The 19,946-nt window shown below is 34.9% G+C and overlaps 1 protein-coding gene and 1 long non-coding RNA gene across 2 annotated transcripts; one reads left to right on the forward strand and one right to left on the reverse strand.

Moving 5' to 3' along the window:
* Positions 1-409: 409 nt before the first annotated feature.
* On the reverse strand, positions 410-4,327 carry LOC140014045 (pentatricopeptide repeat-containing protein At5g40400-like). The gene is made up of 4 exons (XM_072064352.1): positions 4,190-4,327; positions 1,505-3,631; positions 683-802; positions 410-442 (listed from the first exon to the last, which is right to left on the reverse strand). The coding sequence occupies exons 2-3, from the start codon at positions 3,406-3,408 to the stop codon at positions 775-777; spliced, it is 1,932 nt and encodes a 643-aa protein (XP_071920453.1). The 5' UTR covers positions 3,409-3,631; positions 4,190-4,327; the 3' UTR covers positions 410-442; positions 683-774.
* A 1,532-nt stretch (positions 4,328-5,859) lies between these two features.
* Positions 5,860-15,384, forward strand: LOC140014344 (uncharacterized). The gene is made up of 2 exons (XR_011821086.1): positions 5,860-6,754; positions 14,869-15,384. It is a non-coding gene; the product is annotated as an uncharacterized lncRNA (long non-coding RNA).
* The last annotated feature ends 4,562 nt before the right edge of the window (positions 15,385-19,946 follow it).

The following is a 19,946-nucleotide window of genomic DNA, read 5'->3' on the forward strand; positions in this document are numbered from 1 at the left end:
CAACTGTATTCACTGCATCACCTTCCACACCAAAGCCACAGAGTCTGCAGCTATGCTGCCAGCTCAATAACCATTCTAGCAGCTACTGTTTCAGCATATTGGTCGTGCCCCTTCAAACCTCTCAGCAAAACCAGCTATAAAACAACCTTCACCATCTCTGACTACCATCCAACCATCAAAACAGCGTCTGTCCTAATAGCTCCATTTAAAGATTTTTCACACTCCCAGCTGGAGGATGGTGCCAGCGTGATACTCCCAACTAAGCCTTCAATTGAGGAGTACTAAGATTAGCTTCATGGAAATTCATCAGAACATAAGGTAGTCACACTGGAATTTAGACAACATCCTCATGATTACATCAGAGCGCACAAGCTGCACGTGGTCATAAACTGCTTGCTTGAAGAATTCAGAAGGGGTTCTGGGGTCTGATACATCAGCTGTCCTGGACTCCCAGTATCAGGCATAAACATACTATTAGAAAGATTTATCTAATTTAGTCACATTAGCAATTGAATTTCAAATGCCTTGAGTTAATGTGGTAGATAATCAATTTTATTGTCAAAAACACTAGAACTATATACAAAAGAATAACAAGTTATATATTTTAAGATGTAATAACAAGATGAGGACAGAAGATTGGGAACGATAATTAGAAAGCTAACAAAGATTTCAAAATTCTGACCAGCAATCTTCTTCCCACTGAAGCATCTTCCACAGATGGAAACCACGCCACTGTTGGCTGTACTCTGAACCCGATTGACAGCCGGCCTGTTGTTACTCAGCCATGTTTGCTGCTTGAGTACTGGCATCAATGATAAAAACCCAAGAGAGATAAATTATGTCCCAACATAAATACAAGAGAAATTAACAAGCAACATGAAATGTATAGCAATACTGACATTCAAGCGTTTAGTGCAGAGAGGACCTGTATGGTGGCTTTACTCCTTCATCCACTCCATTCCTTTAGCAATTCTCAGAAATTACTAAAATTATGCTTTAACTGATTTGATTAAGTTGTAAACTCATCTCAATTATTAAAGCCCAGGTTGAAGATGTAAATACAGTAGAGATATAAAGTCTCAGAAAACAAGAGAAAAGGGTATCCAATTTAAATACTACTCATACCCTCCCCTTAATTAGGATGAAACAACTGAATATTGTTAATTTACATTAGTGGACCATGAAAATTCTACTGGATTTTGAAGCATCAATATGCAATGCCTGTAATAAGGCAAAGAAGAAATCTTTGTGTATTACTGAAAGATTTTTCTCAATGATAAATGATGTATGTTTTACATCTTTAAACTCAAAAGACATTCAAATAAATAGAGGAAGAGAGAGAGAGAATCTTAAAAAAAAGAAAAAAAAAAGAGTACCTGGGAAAGACTAAGGATAAGGCAATCCAAATATACTTATTTTATCCAGAAAAGTATTTTGGTAAGACAGATATTTGTTCTGGAAAACATAGGGAAGCACCAAAATAAGAATAACTTAAATAACTCACCAACTAGTCCCATTTGATACACTGCCTTTCTGCATCCCCACGACTCTCTGCAATCCATCAATCATGTACTTGCATGTTCGGCCATTTGGCACAAACCCCATTTTTATCATGCTATCTTGAAACTCCATCAATTTAACCATATCGCCTTTCTCACAGAGAATTCTTATAAGTTCATTGTAACACCCTGTGTCAAAAACCTGGAATTCCTCAGCGAAGAATCTCAGGAGATATTCTGCCTCACTAAAATTGCTTTTTTGGCACAATCTCTTTATCAAAGCTCTGCAAATTTCAATATCCGGCCTTACACCAGATTCAGCCATTTCCTTAATCAAGTTTTCAGCCTCCTTGCATCTACTTAATTTACACAAACAACATATAATAGCTTTATAGGATACTAAGTCCAGCCTCATATTCTTGGATACCATCTGAGCTTTTAAATCTAATGCCTCCTCCAAAGAGTTGCATCGGCAAAAAGAACTAACCAAGTTACATAAGATCTCTGGATTAGGCTCATAGCTGGGACAAGCTATTCGTTCCAGAAGACTCTTAGCAGCAAAAGGTCGATTTTCCCTACACAGAGCAATTCCTAAGTAATCATATACATCTTGAGGTACTGAGATTCCAAATCTCTGAAGCTCCACAACCAAATTTAAAGCTGAAATCAAGGAACCCTGTTTGTGGTAACCTTCCACAAGCATCCTGCTACTGAACTCATCAGGGTGAATCCCATCTCCAATCATGTCATGCAACAAGGACCTCGCCTCTTGCATCATCCCCTCTTTGCAGTAACCAACGAGAAGAGTATTAAAGGCCCTAAGATCTGGTTTTAAACCCCTATGTATCATTGTTGAGAAGAGCTGATGAGCAACACTGACGTTACCTCCTTTACAGAAGCCATTTATCAGTGCAGTGTAAGTAAGTAGATCAGGCACAACTCCTCTCCTAAACATAATATGATACAAGTAAATCGCATCTTTCAACCTCCCTTTCTTAGAGTAGCTATCCATCAGCATATTGTAAGTCACTATATCAGGATCAAATCCTTCCTCTTCCATCTTCTCCAAGAATTTATTCACCTTATTCACATCCCCTTCCTTACACACAACATGAATGAGTATATTAAAGGTACAAGTATTTGGATGTAGCCCAATTCTTCCCAGCATGCCATATATTTCCCAGCATTTATCACCATAATTCATCTTTGAAAGCCCATTCAAAAGACAATTGATTGTCACAATACTCAGAACAAAATTAAGCTTAACCATCTTCCTAAAAACTCTAAAACTTTCTTTGACCATACCCATTCTGAGATAAGCCTTAATCAGCATATCAAACACAACAGGGTCCCAGTTACAATCATCTGTGCACAAGAGTAAAGTCTTAAATACATCCAATCTTTCTGAAACATTCTTGTCTAATTTCACAAGTTCACATAAAATTTTCATAGCTTGTGAAAACTTTCTAGACCATACCAATATATGAACTACAATGCAACAATTTTCAGAGTTTAACTTGAGACCCAAATCAAATTTTACCCAGCGGAAGAAAGTCAGAGCAGTTGATGAATCGGATTGACATCTTAATAGAATCCTCGAAATTTCTTGTGTCCCCAGATGACTTAAATGCCCTTGCTCTTGCATGGTCTTATGGAGAAGGGACAAGGACAAATGAGCATCATCTTTTAGCTTCAGAGTAGAGCACACAAGACTGACTATGTTGTTAGGATTTTGAGTTTCAGGGAGAAGATTGTAAAATGGGTTCGAGATGGGTTTGTTTTTATTAATGTCTGGTACCCTTTGCAGAGATGATGAATAATTTTGTGATTTTGGTTCAAAATGTTTGAATCTAAAAATTGCTTGAGGATATGGTAATCTAGACTTTCCCGGTTTAGAAATTTGGTTCATCTGTGACCACTGGAATCCAAGTTTCCCAAGCTTCAGACGAAGAAGTCCATTAATAGAAGCTGCTCATTTTTTAAAGGTCTCCAACTTGTCAGAGCTGACAATCGCAGTGAGGTCAGAAGTTTGGGCGCCTATTAAGATTAAGTTAGTAGTCCAAGAACAGAGTGAAGCCAAATACTGAGACAGATGGCTCAGCTGAAAATACGCTTATATGCTTCTTGATACCCTGAATATCATGCCCAAAATTATGAATCAGATGGGGACAAATGTTGGACCAATGCAATCACAACAAAAAAAAAATGGAAGGCAACGAGTAATCAACAGATGAATGAAAAACAGAGGTGTAAATATTAAAACATAAGCTATTTAAACAGTAATCCAAGAGAAAGGAAATACAGGTAATGGAGAAATTTTGCCAAATCGAGGAATGAAAGTTCATAAAGTCTGCAATTGAGAAGTTTCAACCCAAAATAATCCCAGTTCCAGAATTTAAGTCCAAAGTCAGTAATAGCAAGTTTCCTGGATTTACATCCAGAAAATGCACTCGTCAAAAAGAAAGACACCCACAGTTTGCAAAACTGCAGGAAAACTGAAATTTTGAGCTATGAAATCAGGATTAGAATAAATACAGGAAGGTTCTGATTTTGCTCATGCAATTCAATTATAGCAGCATAGACAGAGAATTAATCAACACCTTACAGGATTATTGACTTCCTACATCAAACAGAGTAGAAAAAACCCATTTCAGCATGAAAATTAAAATGTTCAAAGATAGAAAAATTACCCGACTAGGAGCAGCAGCTTTACTAGTGTAGTCGATGATGAATCCAAGCACTATAAGGAACCCATGTTTAACTGCGGGTAGGCTTGGGGGAAAATGGTGGGCTGAGTCCTGAACCGGGTCAGAAGTTGGAAAATCAGTGTATTAACCCGATGTTCGTTTTTTCTGCTCGTTTCGGTCTGCCGCTAACTGGGTATTACTCAAACACTTGAGTAGACTTGATTTTCAAAAAATCAAGGGTTCAAATTATATCACACTATCTCACCCAAGTGATATGGTATAGTTTGGATCATTGGATCTTTAAAAATCGAATCTACCGAAATTTTGGACATTATTTTCATATCTTCTTCTAAGAAAATTTAACGGTGATAACTTCATATAAATTATCGAGATGTTTAATAGAATATAAAATATTTTATAACGGGCTATCTAATTAAAATAAAAAAGACTGAAATGGAATGTCAAAGTTCAATAGGTTATTGAGATTCTAGATTATGTGGTAAGGTGTGAGAAATTATAAATAAGATATCATAACTGCAAATGCTTGCCAAAAAAAATTATTGAAATTCAAAAAAAAAAAAAAAGTATAGCATAGTTAATCCTCTTGTGCTTTTACTCTTCTTAAATTGTGGAAATAGTTGAGTCATCTTTTAATCAACAAAAAAAAAATACAAAATTGGGTTGTAATTTGCAAACTTTAACCTAATTGATTGAGATAATGTACATTATTGTTGGATTATTATTGTGTTTTATTTTGTGCTTTACCAATGAAAATGTTGTTAGTATCCAGAAAATTAGCATCTATTGTGAAGCTCATTGCATATCATTAAGTAATCGTATGAGATGTTAGTATGTTGAACACAACGCGGTGCAGCTATCTATTTTGGTAAAACAATTAAAGATAAAATTGAAAAAATGAGGGCAGATTTATGTATATTCTCAAGCCTCCAATTTGAGTAGAGAGGTAGACATACATCCTTAAGGCTCTGTTTGTTTGTTTTGAGAGAATAGGAGGGAAAGAAAATGGAGGGACAAGGTATTATTATGTTTATACCAATATTTTAGGAGGAAAATGAAGGGTAAGATCTAGTTATTTTTTATCATATTGCTTTCGTCCAGATGTGGTCTAAAACAGAAAGGAACCAAAATAACTGAAAATTTAAAAATGTCTTAACGAACCTATCTGTTTATAAATTAGATTTTTAAACAGATAAAAAAATAACTAAAACGTACCAGTTTCCTTTCCTTTCCTTTCTTGGTGCAAGTAATATTTTTAATATTTTTTCTTTTTCTTTCATATTTAATCGAAACAAGGTTGATGAAATCCGCTTTTCTCTAATCTCATTCTTTTTCCTCTCGACTAGAGTTATCTCCTTTCTTTTTCTTCCCTTTCTTTTAATCCAAAATGATGCATAAAAAGCGACTAAAACTGCTGACATGCATAAAACGATAAATACAACGCGAAAACGCCAACAATCAAAGAAGTGAATCATTTTGCAATTTATTTTTATAGTTTAGAGTTGTATGTCGTGTAGAGTAGCATTTTTCATACTTAAAATGCCACTAATTGTTCGCACAACTTGTTATTTTATCTTTTATTGCACCAGCATTCATTACGCTTGGTATATCTTCCTCATATAGTAGATGTGTATAGATAAACTGGAAAGACTAATTTAAGCCAACCATCGGCAGATGCAATAAGAGAGAGAGAGGATAGAGAGGGGGGAGGAAAACAACAGAGACAGATTTAAATATTGAAGCCACGAGTGCAAGATTACGCTGAATATGAAAAGAATTGGGATAAACTTTTAGTTAATTACGTTATTTGCTCTTCCCCAGAAAGCTAACAAAGGGTCTACTTTGAAAAATCTATACGACCTATATACTATTCAAAATCTGATAACTATCTATGTGCGAATCCATTTACCAATATGTTTTGAACATCCCAACTTGGAAGATTATCCCTTGTGGATATTTTCAAGAAATGGGTTTAGGAAGTTAGCGTCTGAAAGAACCCTAAGATAAGCCTGCACAAAAAAAAAGAAGAAATTGTGTTAAGAATGTTTCCATATAGAGATGTTAAAGCCCTCTTACTAGTTGCTTGAGTAGCCATTCCTTTGTCAAGTGAATTTGTTTGAATGACTGAATATTGCAAATGCCTTCATGGACTGTGGGAAAAATAGGTGGACACCCATGATGGGTTGTCCAACCCAGTTTCTACCTGAAAGTAGAAACAAAACAAAAAGGAAGGAAAAGGAGTAAAAAGGTAGCCTTTTCCACCGGCCCACCGAGAAATAGAGACCGACAAAAAAAATAAGAACAAAAAAAATGGGAAAGAAAGGAAACAGAGACCGACAAAAAAATGTCTATATAAGAATCGAAAGAAAAAGCAAGAAAAACATAGAGCTTTCGAGTCCTTCTTTCAGCTTTCTCTTCCTCTAGAAAAATAGAAGAACTAAAAGATATAGCCTAGGATTTGGGTTGTGAAAAGTGTATGATTTCCAAGCATGTGATTCAGCTGGAATATTGAATCCGAAAAATCCGCTGCGACCAAAGCTTGAGTGTAAGGTAACTCGATTTTCGATTTTGCTCGTCTTTGATTTCCAACAATGATATCAAAGCTTCTAAGGCTGAATTCTTGCTAAGCCATGCTTTGAGAAGTGCTTTGTGCTGGTTTTTTAGTTAAAGCTTAAAGCATGAGCTTTAATGGCCGATTTTGGTACACATAATTTCAGGCCATGAAATTCATGGAATATGTTCCTCATGTGGGTTAGAATATACCTACAAAATTTCATGGTTTAATTATCTCTTGTTGTTGAGTTTTTTGAAGTTTACATATGTGTTGTCGAGCTGTTTTCGGAGAATTTCTGTGAATTGTGTGTGTAGAATTGAATATGTTTTATTACATATTTATGTAGTACTCTGAAAGAGCTTTCCAACGCTATATCATGTGCGCAAAATAGATGCTCAGACAATGAGAAATCTGAATTCTAGAGTCCCTAGTCGCATAACCTATAGCTGTCTTCATTGACTTATGTGAACTATTGAAGAAGATGACAGGCACGTAAAAACACTTGCCATGTTGTGTGGCTAGGGCAGTTCTAGCTAAAAAAAAATTTTTTCTTTGGAAATTTGCAGAAAATCATTTATGAAACAGAAAAATATGATTCTTGTGCCAAATTTTTCCTGATTTTTGCTCTCTTGAAATATATGATAATTTGAACTATAAGTTACCATTAGAAAATAGTTCAAATTTTTTTTTTAGATTCATAAAATTAAAAAAAATTGGAATAAAGGCTTGTATTTAAGTCCCTAATTTTTTTGGTATGATTTATATATTTAAATCATGTGTGCGTCCTATTTGGAATGTTTTAATTAGGGATACCTAGTTCAATTTTGTCTATGAATAATTATTGAATTATGCTATCATTTGAGAAAAAGCATTTTTTTCATGAATATTAATGCATACTAAATGTATGTTGATGTATGTATTTTATGTTATTGCTATCTATGTTTTATTCAAGTGGGAGGCATGGGTTGGTTGAGTTCAAATTTTCACCCAAAAAATTAGCATGAATATATTGGAATAATACAACTTAAAGAAGTTTTAGTTTACAAGAGATAATTGGACGCTATGCGGACTTTCGATCTTGTACTAATTACTTCTAGTAAATATTATTTCAGCAATATTGGCTGCAAATGAATAATATATTTTTAGTGCTATTTTTTTTTGCGTTTTTTTTCTATGTGTAGCTTGATTGAGAACATGGCTATTGCGACAAAAAATATTGTGGCTGAATTAAACAAAGGGAAGAAACTGAGCGGAGATAATTTCGATGTTTGGCATCGAAAAGTTTAGTATATTCTTGAAGAGCAAGAATATTTGGAGGCTCTCCATTATACCATGAGTGAACTAGAGTATAGGGATACTCCTCATCATCAGAAGAATCTAGAGGCTTATCAACCCTGAAAAAAGAAAAATAGTAATGCTCGCATCACACTGCTGAGCAGTATGCAAGATGATCTGATGGTTGAGTATGAGAATTATCCGACAGCTCATGAACTATGGACTACTTTGAAGGCAAAGTTTGGAGTGACTTCATCTACTAAAGTCAGACAGCTGACAATCAAGTTTGACACTTATGTGAAAAAACAACATCACTCAATGAAACAGCATCTGAGAGAAATGTCAAACATGATTATTGAGTTGAAGTCTGCTGGACATATATTGACTAATAAGCAATAAGTACAAGCTCTCATTAGATCACTTTCCCAGAGTTGGGAGCATATGAAAGTCAACATGACTCACAACATTAGCATCAAAACATTTTAAGATGCAAGGCATCATGTTGAATTGGAGGATGAGCGCCTAGAGGTAGTTAGATCTTTCGGACAGGCTTATGTTGCTGAGTCAAACACAAGTAAGCCCTCTGACTTCAAACGTAACAAGAAAAGAAAGGTGTTCAAAAAGGCTGTTCCAGAATTTAAGAAAACTCAGACTGGCAATCGCAAGAGAAGTAAGCGCGGTGGTAAAAAAAAGGACAAGAGCAATCAATCTTGTTATAATTGTGGCAAATTAGGTCACTATGCTCATGAATGCACTGAGCCTAAAAAGATATTGTTCAATTCTCCTCTTAACTATAATTTTGTTTCTACCACTGTAATGCTCGCTAAAACGAATCCTCTTTGGACTCTAGATTCAGGAGCCACAGACCATGTAACTAGAGAAAGAGGAGTTTTTGTCGAGTATCGCCGAATTCCAACAAACACAAAATGGGTATATGTAGGAAACAATGCCAGAGTTGCAGTTAAGGGTATTGGCACTTGTAAACTATATTTGACAAATGGCCAAACCTTATTCCTACATGATGTACTGTACGCACCAGACATTTGGCGAAATTTGGTTTCAGTTACTGTCCTTATGCGTTTGGATTTTTGCATGAGTCTTCATGGTCATGATGTAAATATATGTCTTGGCACTCAATATATTGGTTCCGCACACTTTTTGGATAACTTTCTTGTGCTAGATATGGTACAAGAAAATGTAAACTATGACTATTGCTTTTCTCTGATTGCATCTTCTGGTAGTCATAATGTTGATGCAAATACATGGCATGCTAAACTTGGTCATATTGGGCAAGAAAGAATGAATAGGCTAGCAAAAGACGGACTTTTGGGTGATAACTTAAAAGTAAACTTATCAATATGTGCGCATTATTTAGCAAGAAAAGCAACAAGAAAACCATTTAGTAAAGGAACTAGAGCAGAACTGCCGCTGCAACTGATCTATTCTGATATATGTGGTCCAATGAACGTAAGGGTAAGGCATGGAACCTATTATTTTATCACTTTTATCGATGATTTTACTCGTTTTGGTCATATTTATTTAATTTCCCACAAGTCAGAAGCATTAAATTGCTTCTTCAGACGATATTTGAATTTGGTGAGAATCAATTAGACCAAACGATTAAAATATTGAGAACAAATCGTGGATGTGAATATTTGTCAGATCAATTTAAAGATCTATGCAATGAAAAAGGAATAAATAGGTAATTAACTATTCCTGGTACTCCGCCACAAAATGGTGTTGCTGAAAGAAGGAATAGGACTTTGTTGGATATGGTTAAGTCGATGATGGTACAAGCAAATATGTCAATCTCCTATTGGGGAGATGCTTTGTTGACTGCCGCATATATACTTAATCGTGTGCCAACTAAATCAGTTACTTCTACTTCATATGAGTTTTGGACAAAGCGAAAGCCTGATCTAAGCAATTTGCAACTCTGGGGGTCAGCAGCATATGTTCATGATCCAAGTCATATGTATGAAAAATTGGGTCCTAAAGGCAAGAAATGTACCTTTATAAGATACTCTGAACATTCAAAAGGATATGTGTTCATTGGTGAACACGTGGATGGAAGTATAACTAAAATATAATCAAGAGATGCCCAATTTTGGGAAAATGAATTTCCAACTAGAGGTGAATTGACAAGGATTTTGATTTATATGAAATGGAAGATCCTGATAATGAAAGTACCCCAAGTAGTTCTAATATGGGACATAAGGAGATTCCTTATTCTCTTAAACCGAGTAGGAGTAATATTTCATCAAATGAATCAATTCCATAGGAAATTCAACTACGTAGAAGCAATCGTAAGAGCACTCCTCGTCGTCATTTTGAGATTGAAGGAGAAACTTTTATGATTGCACCATATGATGAAAGTGAATCTAGAACTATTGAAGAAGCTCTTTCATCAATTGATAATGCAGAATGGAAGAAAGCTATGGAAGAAGAAATGGAGTCTATGAAATTAAATCATATTTGGGATCTAGTTGATCTGCCTCCAGAGCGTAAGGCTATTGGGAACAAATGGGTTTTCAAAATAAAACGCAAGGCAGATGGATCCATTGATAAATTCAAACCACGTTTGGTAGCTATGAGATATACCCAACAAGAGGGTATTGATTATGAAGAAACTTTTTCGCCTGTTGTAAGGTTTGCCTCAATTCGTCTTATCTTAGCTATTGTTGCCCATTTGGACCTTGAGTTGCACCAAATTGATGTTAAAATCGCTTTTCTTAATGGAGAATTAGATGAAGAAATCTATATGCAACAGCCTATAGGTTTCATTACTAAAGATCAGAAGCGCAAAGTTTGTAAACTCCTTAAATTAATATATGGTCTTAAACAGTCATCCAGACAATGGTACATGAAATTTCATTGAGCCATAATTTCTTATGGATTTACGATGATTGAAGAGGATCATTGTGTCTATATAAAGCAGTTCGAAGATAACTTTGCAATATTGTCATTTTATGTGGATGATATTTTATTGGCTATAAACAATATAAATGTTGTAGTTGCCATTAAAGAATGGTTATCTTCCCAGTTTGAAATGAAAGATATGGGCGAGGCAACATATATTCTTGATGTGAAAATATTTAGGGATCGGTCGAAGAAATTTCTTGCTTTCTCACAGGAGAGTTATGTGTTGAAAATTTTCGAACGATTTCATATGCAAAATTGCAAACCTATTGACACACCTATAATGAAAGGCAATTCCCTTAGTAAAGAAATGTGTCCTAAAACTCCAAAAAAAATTAAAAATATGGAAAGAGTTCCATATGCGAGTACTGTGGGAAGTTTAATGTATGCCATGATGTGTACTTGTCCTGACATCTGCTATGCGGTTGGAATAGCAAGTCGATATCAGTCAAATCTTAGACCAACTCATTGACGAGCAGTAAAAAGGATATTGAGATATTTTAAAGGTACCTCCAATTATGTTTTATGCTATCAAGGTAGTAATCTATATTTGGTAGGTTACACTGATGCGGATTGGAGTGGGGATCTAGATGAACGAAAGTCTACGTCATAATACGTATTCTTGCTAAATAATGGTGTCATATCTTGGAGTAGCAAGAAACAAACATACATAGCCTTATCTACCATGGAAGCTGAGTTCGTTGCATGTGCTGCAGCTATACAAGAAACTATTTGGCTAAAGAGGTTTTTACAAAATTTGTGGATTGGCGTCAATTCCTCTGTGCCTATTGTGATTAATTGTGATAGTCAAGCAACTATTGACTACATTAGAGATTCCAAATATCATGGTAAAACGAAACATATAGACACTAAATATCATTTTGTTAGAGATATTATCGCGTAAAAGAAAATAATCTTATAACATATATCTACGCATAAGATGGTTGCAGATCTTCTTACCAAACCGATTACTAGAGATGTCTTTTTGTATCATGTTAAGACTCTTGGCTTGCGTAGATTAAGATAAGATGTATGATTTTGAATTAGTAATGTAAATATTTCATATCTATAATGAAATAGATATGTTGTTTGTTATTTACATTTGTTAGCACTGATATATATTTCAATAAATATGTTTCCAAGCATTGGTCGACTTTCTCATACAAGTGACCACCTCAAACACAACGAGAGCGAGCTAAGATGAGACTAAATTACAGTCTTTGATTAGTTGGCAACTTCGTGTCGCTTATGACTGTACAATAGAAATGTCGCATTGACCAAGGTCAAGATGAGGTCTAAATAAAGCAGACCAGACATGATATCCCACGATCATGTAAGCTTGGATTATAGTCGAATGCGAAATTTGAATGAGATGCTTAGAACAATGAGTTATTAAAGATTTTGGACTAGGTGCTTATGTGAAAGCGCTTGAGTCAAGATTCGTATGGTGGTATATTTGAAAAATAAAGACATATGCTCTGTTTATAAAGAGGTATCCACCATAACATGTGATTCATATCACATGTGCTATGACGACCATGGAAGAAAAGTGAGTGAGTTTTCATTTGGAAAATCACTGCCTCCTCACTTGTATGAGTTCCTTTAATTGTGCCCTATGTGACTTTTGACAATGTTACAAGGTGATAAATAAATGTTTGCTGCTCTAGCATGTTCCTTATAGTTATGATTGATTCAACCTTTCGGGCATGACTGGGAAAGCCATTTGTGCGTTACCAAGTGACATATGTGCAATAGGAAGACTGGTTTGATCACACCTTTCACATGTATTCACTGGTCGACCAATTGTATTTACTATTTGAGATGTAATACAATTGTGAATGCATTGTGAAATATGGATATCAAGTATGACCTTTGAGAGATTGGGTATACTATGATGGTGTGATGAAATGAGTTTGGGGCACAACAAGATAATGTATTCTTGTACTTTCTTTCGGGTTGAAACCGCTATGTCCTCCCTAACAGGTGTGTAGTTTTTTTTTTGCTCCCAAAATGCAGGTATGCTTATAGGTCGCATGACCCACTTTCCTGTATGAAGATTATAGTGTTCTTGAAAATAGAGTTTGAGGAGATTTTAGGTGAATTTATCCCATTATGTGCAAGTAAGAGAATGTGGGAAAAATAGGTGGACGCCCATGATGGGTTGTCCAACCCGGTTTCTACCTGAAAGTAGAAACAAAACAAAAAAAAAGGTAAAGGAGTAAAAATGTAGCTTTTTCCACCGCCCCACCGAGAAATAGAGACCGACAAATGTCTCTATAAGGAAAGAAAGGGAACAGAGACCGACAAAAAAATGTCTATATAAGAATCGAAAGAAGAAGCAAGAAAAACAGAGAGCTTTCAAGTCCTTCTTCCAGTTTTCTCCTCCTCTAGAAAAATAGAAAAACTAAAAGATATAGCCTAGGATTTGGATTGTGGAAAGTGTGTGATTTCCATTATGATTCACACCCAACCAAAAGCACGTGATTCAGCTGGAATATTGAATCCGAAAAATCCGCGACGACCAAAGCTTCGGTGTAAGGTAACCCGATTTTCGATTTTGCTCATCTTTGATTTCCAACATGGACACTTCCTTTTAATCAATATCACAGGAAAAACAGATGCTATTTTCTAAGAAACTGAAATGCATGCCCTCGTAAAACTTTGGAACAGACGAATAAAATTGCAGGCTACTTAGCTCTACAGTACAAAAAGCTACACTAGATACAGAACTTTCGACTCGTTTCCTAGGACATAGATAGAGTAAAAAAATCATCTAGCTAGCAGTTCAAGATTTCAGAACCGATCGAACCTCTGAAATCTCTCAGCTTCTTGTTAAAGCCATTAGAAATAGGTTACGCTATTTCATGGTTAATGGGGGGGGGGGGAATGGAGAAACCCTGTAACTACATTGCTGGTGCGATGCATTTCAGCTGCCATGTAAAGATGCTGGTCAGGCGGGGCAGTAGGCAACCTTTGGATAGTGAAAGGTGTTATACAGTCCTTGTTTCATATATATGGAACTATGAATTTGTGCAAAGACGATATGATTTGCCCTTAAATTTGTTTCGGCTATTCTTACACGGGGAGGAGAGAATAAAAGAGATACAAGGTGTTGTTGGAAAGAAAATTGACATTTGAGCAAATTAAAGAAGCTATAGAAATTCAGTTTGTTTAATTACTCGTAACAAAATTAGAACGACCTAAGAAATTCAGTTTGTTGAATTTTTTTTTTTTTTTTTTTAATGAGATACCACATAATTTAGATCAAAGATGGGAGAAGTCAATGTTTATAGTACATCTGCAATCTAATTTTTCATTCTCTTGAGTTTTTTCCTTTTCTTTTTCTTTTTAAGGTTCATTCTCCTAAGTTGATTTATTCTAAACTTAATTTTAAATAAAGCTAAATAATAAGGTGTACTTGTTAGTAACGACAGTGGAATAGCTCGTTTTGACAAATATTTACAATTCCAACATATAGACGGATTTTTTAGTTTTACATTAATGAACTAGAAGGTAGATTTTACAATTGCTAATTTTTACCAGAGTAACCATATATAATGCTTTTTTGGATATGTCCAGCTTCACGATTCGGGAAATCCACCCTATTAAAAAATCTTTCCTATATTTGCTCAATCACCTCTATTTCATTCTTTAGTGAAACCCTTGATAGGGCACTAGATTCAAAGACTTGTGTGATATGCTTCAAATCATAACATAGCAAGTGATTTACATACTAAATAGAAAAACAGATATTTAATCCAATCCCAATTCAGCTAAATGAAAGGAGCCCAATTTACTATTACAATATTACAATTTTTTTTTTTAAAAAAAAAAGTTGCCCAATTACATGCCAGAAATGTTTATCACCCCATGCAAAATTAACTGCAAATCTAATTATCCTTTGATTTTTCTACAGAGGCCTGAGACTGGAACTGCTGGGGCTGGGGCTGTGGCTGTGGCTGGGGGATTTCTCTGATTTGCTGCACCCTAAAGACATCATCATCCCACAAAGCTTCTTCTCCATCTCCAAAAAATACATGGCCGAAGAGTTCTTCGAAGGTCATCTTGCTCTGCCACTCCCATACCTGTCGCACCTGCTCCCCATCAAAGGTCCACTGGAAAGACCTTTGACCCCAATCCGTGGGATCCTTCAGCTTCTCGATCAGTTCATAAGGCAGGGCGACGTGCCAATTCTTGGGCTCCTTTTTCTGGGCTGCTTCTGGCTTCTCCGCTGCCTTCTCATCAGTTGCTTTCTCCTTTGTTCTTCCCGATGATGTTGCCATTGCATATCCTGAATTACAGTCCATCAAAAAGCTAATGACTGCGTGTTTTTATGGCTAATGCAGGAAATGCATGTAACGGTTGCTAATAAATATTGTGTAGCAAACTTGGTAACTAAATATTGGAATTTAATCAGTTTTCCGTTGGCTAATATATATTATCAGATATTATTAATGTTTGCTGACTTAAGTGAAGCAAATCAAACAATGTAACTCTTATTAGAGAGATCTTAGGTGTTGGTTTTCTTTTAAAAAAAGGTGTGGTTAATTTGGAAAGTGCTTAAATATAGAAGTACACTAATTATGATTGTGTGTATTAACGCGATAAGTTAAAGAGAAAAAAAAAATTTAATATAAGAAATGAAATCCATTGATGAGTATTGTAATGGGGACAGTGCAATATATTGTAATGGGGATAATTCCGATAGATGGAATCAGAAATTGTTTTGGCATATTAATCCAGTACCTGAACAACATTATTCCAGCCTCTAGAAATCCAGGAAACTTCCCAATTAGAGGAATTGGAAAAACAGTATCATCAACAAGAGTTCCAATCGCTGAATACTCATCTCGATTGTAAACATTTGCCGCAACAATTGGCTTCAAAAAGGCCTTGCTAAGGTCTCAGCTCTTAACCAGGAAGCATCACTTGAAGAAATCACATAGGTCGTCCGGTGTGAAGATCAAGTTACACTTCTAAAATCATGCAAGTAATGTAAGCAAAATGATGCAAGAGTCTAAGGGGGTATTTAAATGATGATCCTTTAAAAATAGGACAATTCTGATCACCCATATTACTTGGACTTAGGAGGGGTGCTCTGGTGGAAAGCGAAGAATTCAACATGGATACGACAGAAAAAGTGAAGAGCGAAGAATTCAACATGGGTACGACAGATAAAGTGAAGAGTTCGAATAACATAACCGATTATAAGTTAATTAGTTCTATTGAAAAACTCAATGCATATTATGAATTAATCTTGTGAGAATAGTATATTGAACAAGACATCACATAGGCTCTAGCTGTATTTCTATTTTGGTAAAATAACTGAAGATAAAATGTAAAAAAATGAGTACAGGATTATACATATTTCCAGCCTTTGATTTGATTAGAAAGGTGGGCATAGATGACCTATATTTCCTTTATCTACTTTCTTGTTTCATGTTTATTTCCTAATAGCGAAGTATATTTACATCCATGTCTCATTTACAAGCAAAGAAAAGCAGCTTATAAAAACTTTGAAAAAAAAAAACCTAGAAACTTTGAAGGAAAACATAACAAAGTAAACGTTTTGAGTTTATATGCTTAAAATGCTACTGAGTCTTGAAATTATGTGCTGTTTTATCTATTATTGAACCAAGTTTTGTTATGCTCGGTTTTGTTGGAAGAGACAAAAGGTGTTGTTGGGACGCGAACAAATTAAACGAACTATAGGCACTAAAACACTTCCTTAAAGAAATAAAAAACACAAAATCAAACACAAAATTGGCACAGTTGATAATTGTGATTACTTTTCCTCTTTACTCTTAATCCTGTTTCGATCGAAAGATTTAACCATATGACAATTGCAAATATTGTATATAATCTTGGTATTTAATATTACGTTGGCCTTTTGATGCCATTTTGTTTGGTTTTATATTATCTTGGGATAATTTCAGAAACCTCCCCTGAGGTTTCTGACAATTTCACTAAGCTCCCCTGAGATTTGAAAAATTACACATACCTCCCTTGATTTGATAGTTTTAGTAACAAAACCTTAAAATAATATTTACTTGGTCAAATTTTGAAATGAATATCCAAAAATGCCCTTGTGTTATGAGATTTAATTTATTTTTCTATAGAATTATAAGATTATCTAATGTAATTATAAGGAAAAAAGTGCTGAAATTTTCATGTCCATACCTACTATTTGATAAACAATAATAATAATAATTTTATCACTATGATAGGATATTTGATAGTATTTTGTTATAGATTTAGATTTATAAGATAGAAAATAAAATGTTGAAATAATTGATTCAGTGTTTATGAATTTTTTTGAGTAGCGGGATTATCATAATTTATTAGTGATTTTGGGCAATTTCTTTTTGATTTATTGTTAATTTTAATACTAAAAATTAGAAAACAAAGATTAGCAAAAAACATCGGATTACGTATAAAGTTAACTCATAAAAAATTTTTTAGTTCGACATTTGGTTACAATAGAAACTAGAGATAATAGTGGTAATTTTATAATTTTATTGGCAAATACTTAAAATAAGAAGGAAAAAGAATGAAATATAATTTTAAAATCATTCTAAGTGTAAGAATACCAAACAAGGGAATTTCATTAAAATATTTAAGGGTAGTATTATCATTTTAAATGACAAGAGAGATATGTGTAATTTTCCAATCCTCAAGGGAGCTTAGTAAAATTGTCAGAAATCTCAGTGGAGGTTTCTAAAATTATCCCTATCATCTTTTATTCGCCAAAACTTTTGTGCTCTTAATTTTTACCTCACAATATGGTACCTCCAGGCATAGTACCTTTTAATTTTTAAATAGGATAACAGTTAAATAAAACCCGACATGAGAACCTTTAATATCTGGTGCATAATTAGACAAGGGGAAAAAAAAAAAAAGAAGACTGTAGGCCATTTGGTTCTTGAATAATGAGGATTTTCCCTTTAATATTTGGTGAATAATAATTAATTGAGTTGGGATTTGACATGAAGAAATTAAGCATTTGTTTGCTTTAAAAGACAAAAAGTGAGACGACATACCAATGCTCAAAGCATTGTTTCCATTTGATACTAATCAACCAAATTATTTTTGGCTGGTCACAATCTTGCCAACCCTGCTTTACTCTCGCATGAGAAAGTAGCTATTTAAAATTCCGACCTAAATCTCGCAATAATATCTAGATTTAAAGAGTTAATTAGCATATGTGGTAATTGAAAGTCTCATAATAATATTTGGACTTGAAATAATTAATCAGCCGATGTGACAATTGGAAGCATGCACAGATGTTTATAACGAAGCTTTACTAAATTAATCTACCCTATCAACAACCTTTCCCATATTTTCTCAATTACATTTTTTCCCTTCTCCAATAAAAACTTGTAGGGCACTAAATTCAAAGACTAGTGTACAATGTAAAATGGTTTAAATCATGAAAGGCCTGATCATTTCAAACTAAATAAAAAAAATACAAACGTAATTGAATCCCAATCTAGCCAAATGAAAGGTAAATTAAAGAAAAAAAAAAAAAAAAGAGAACAAAAGGAGGGTAAAATTTTCTCCAATGAAATACTTTAACTAGAAGGTAAATTTTGTCATTGCGGAGCTTTACCATAGTAGCTTATAGAAGAACTCCTATATGAAATTTTCACCATTCTGAAAATCTCCCCTATCATGAACAGTCTTTCCTACATTTTCTCGACTCCATTTTCTCCCTTCTTTAATGAACAAAACCTTTCGAAATGCTCTAAATTGAAAAATGCCAAATTATTTGTTTTGTTTTTTAAAGATACAGGAATCATCTACTTCATTCCCCAATTCAGCTAAAAGGAAAATTAGTACAACCCAAAAAAAAAAAAAAAAAAGTGCCCAATTTACGTGCCAGAAATTTTTACATCCCCATGCAAAAGTTCTAACCTAATTATCCTTGAATTTCTCTACAGAGACCTGTGGCTGGGGCTGGGAAATTTCTTTGTTTTGCTGCACACCAAAGACATCATCATCCCACACAACTTCTTCTCCTTCTCCATAAATTACATGGCTCAAGAGTTCTTGAAAACTCATCTCGCTTTGCCACTCCCATACCTGCTGCAGCTGCTTCTCATCATAGGCCCACTGGAAAGATCTTTGACCTGAATCCTTTGTATTCTTGAGCTTCTCAATTATCTCATGCGGTTGGGCAACATGCAAATTCTTGGGCTCCTTCTTCTGACCTGCTCCTGGCTTCTCCACTGCCTTCTCCATTATCCTCTGCGATGAAGATGATGCCGCCATTAATTGCACAGCTTCTGAATCTAACAAGAAGCTAATACATATGCTGATACGCATGTGGCATGATGTACATGTGTGGGAATCTTATAAATACAGTGTGGCAGAATTGGTAACTATTTATAGGAATTTAACTAGTTTTCCTTTTATGACGGATTTTTGTTAATGGTATAGGACCATTTAGTGTTTAGCAAGTGAAGCTAGCAAATTAACGATGGACGTGGTCAACATGCATATGATCTTGTTAACGTTTTGGTAAGTAAAATAAGCAAATCAGATCATGTGCTAGTGTAAAAATATCAGTCAGTCAGTGTATAAAAAGTTAATTCATTAACAATCAGTGGCCATCACCTCTCCTGGTGGGGTGGGAGGTCAGGGGTTCAACTCTTGCCTCCCACCAAATTGTCTGCCTTTCATGGGCAACTCGGTTGATCTCAGCAAGCCTCCTTAGGAGCTGGTGTCCAGTGCCCGCAAAGGTCTGAGTCCTGTGATTATCGTGTTCGGGGGGATGAGACCTCTTCTCCTGGGTCGGAGTGGGATTAGTCGGGCCCCGTAAGGATTGACCCAGACACCCACTCTGTCAGCAAAAAAAAAAAAACCTTCAATTGAGATTTTTTTTTTCATTTAAATTTCCTTTTTGTGACGACGTTGAGGAGTTGTCCCCAATTCCTTGGTGTGAAACTCTACCATACGATTTCTATATTTTTTTTTCTAAAAATGAGGTGCTTT

Source organism: Coffea arabica, chromosome 9c (genome assembly GCF_036785885.1).
Source record: "Coffea arabica cultivar ET-39 chromosome 9c, Coffea Arabica ET-39 HiFi, whole genome shotgun sequence".
NCBI classification, from domain to species: Eukaryota; Viridiplantae; Streptophyta; class Magnoliopsida; order Gentianales; family Rubiaceae; genus Coffea; species Coffea arabica.

Bases quoted from the DNA above. Each gene is read 5' to 3' on its own strand.
- LOC140014045 (XM_072064352.1), bottom strand. From the start codon at position 3,408: ATGAACCAAATTTCTAAACCGGGAAAGTCTAGATTACCATATCCTCAA. The intron at 803-1,504 runs GTGAGTTATTTA...CATTGATGCCAG, and splicing joins GTATCAAATGGGACTAGTTG to TACTCAAGCAGCAAACATGG.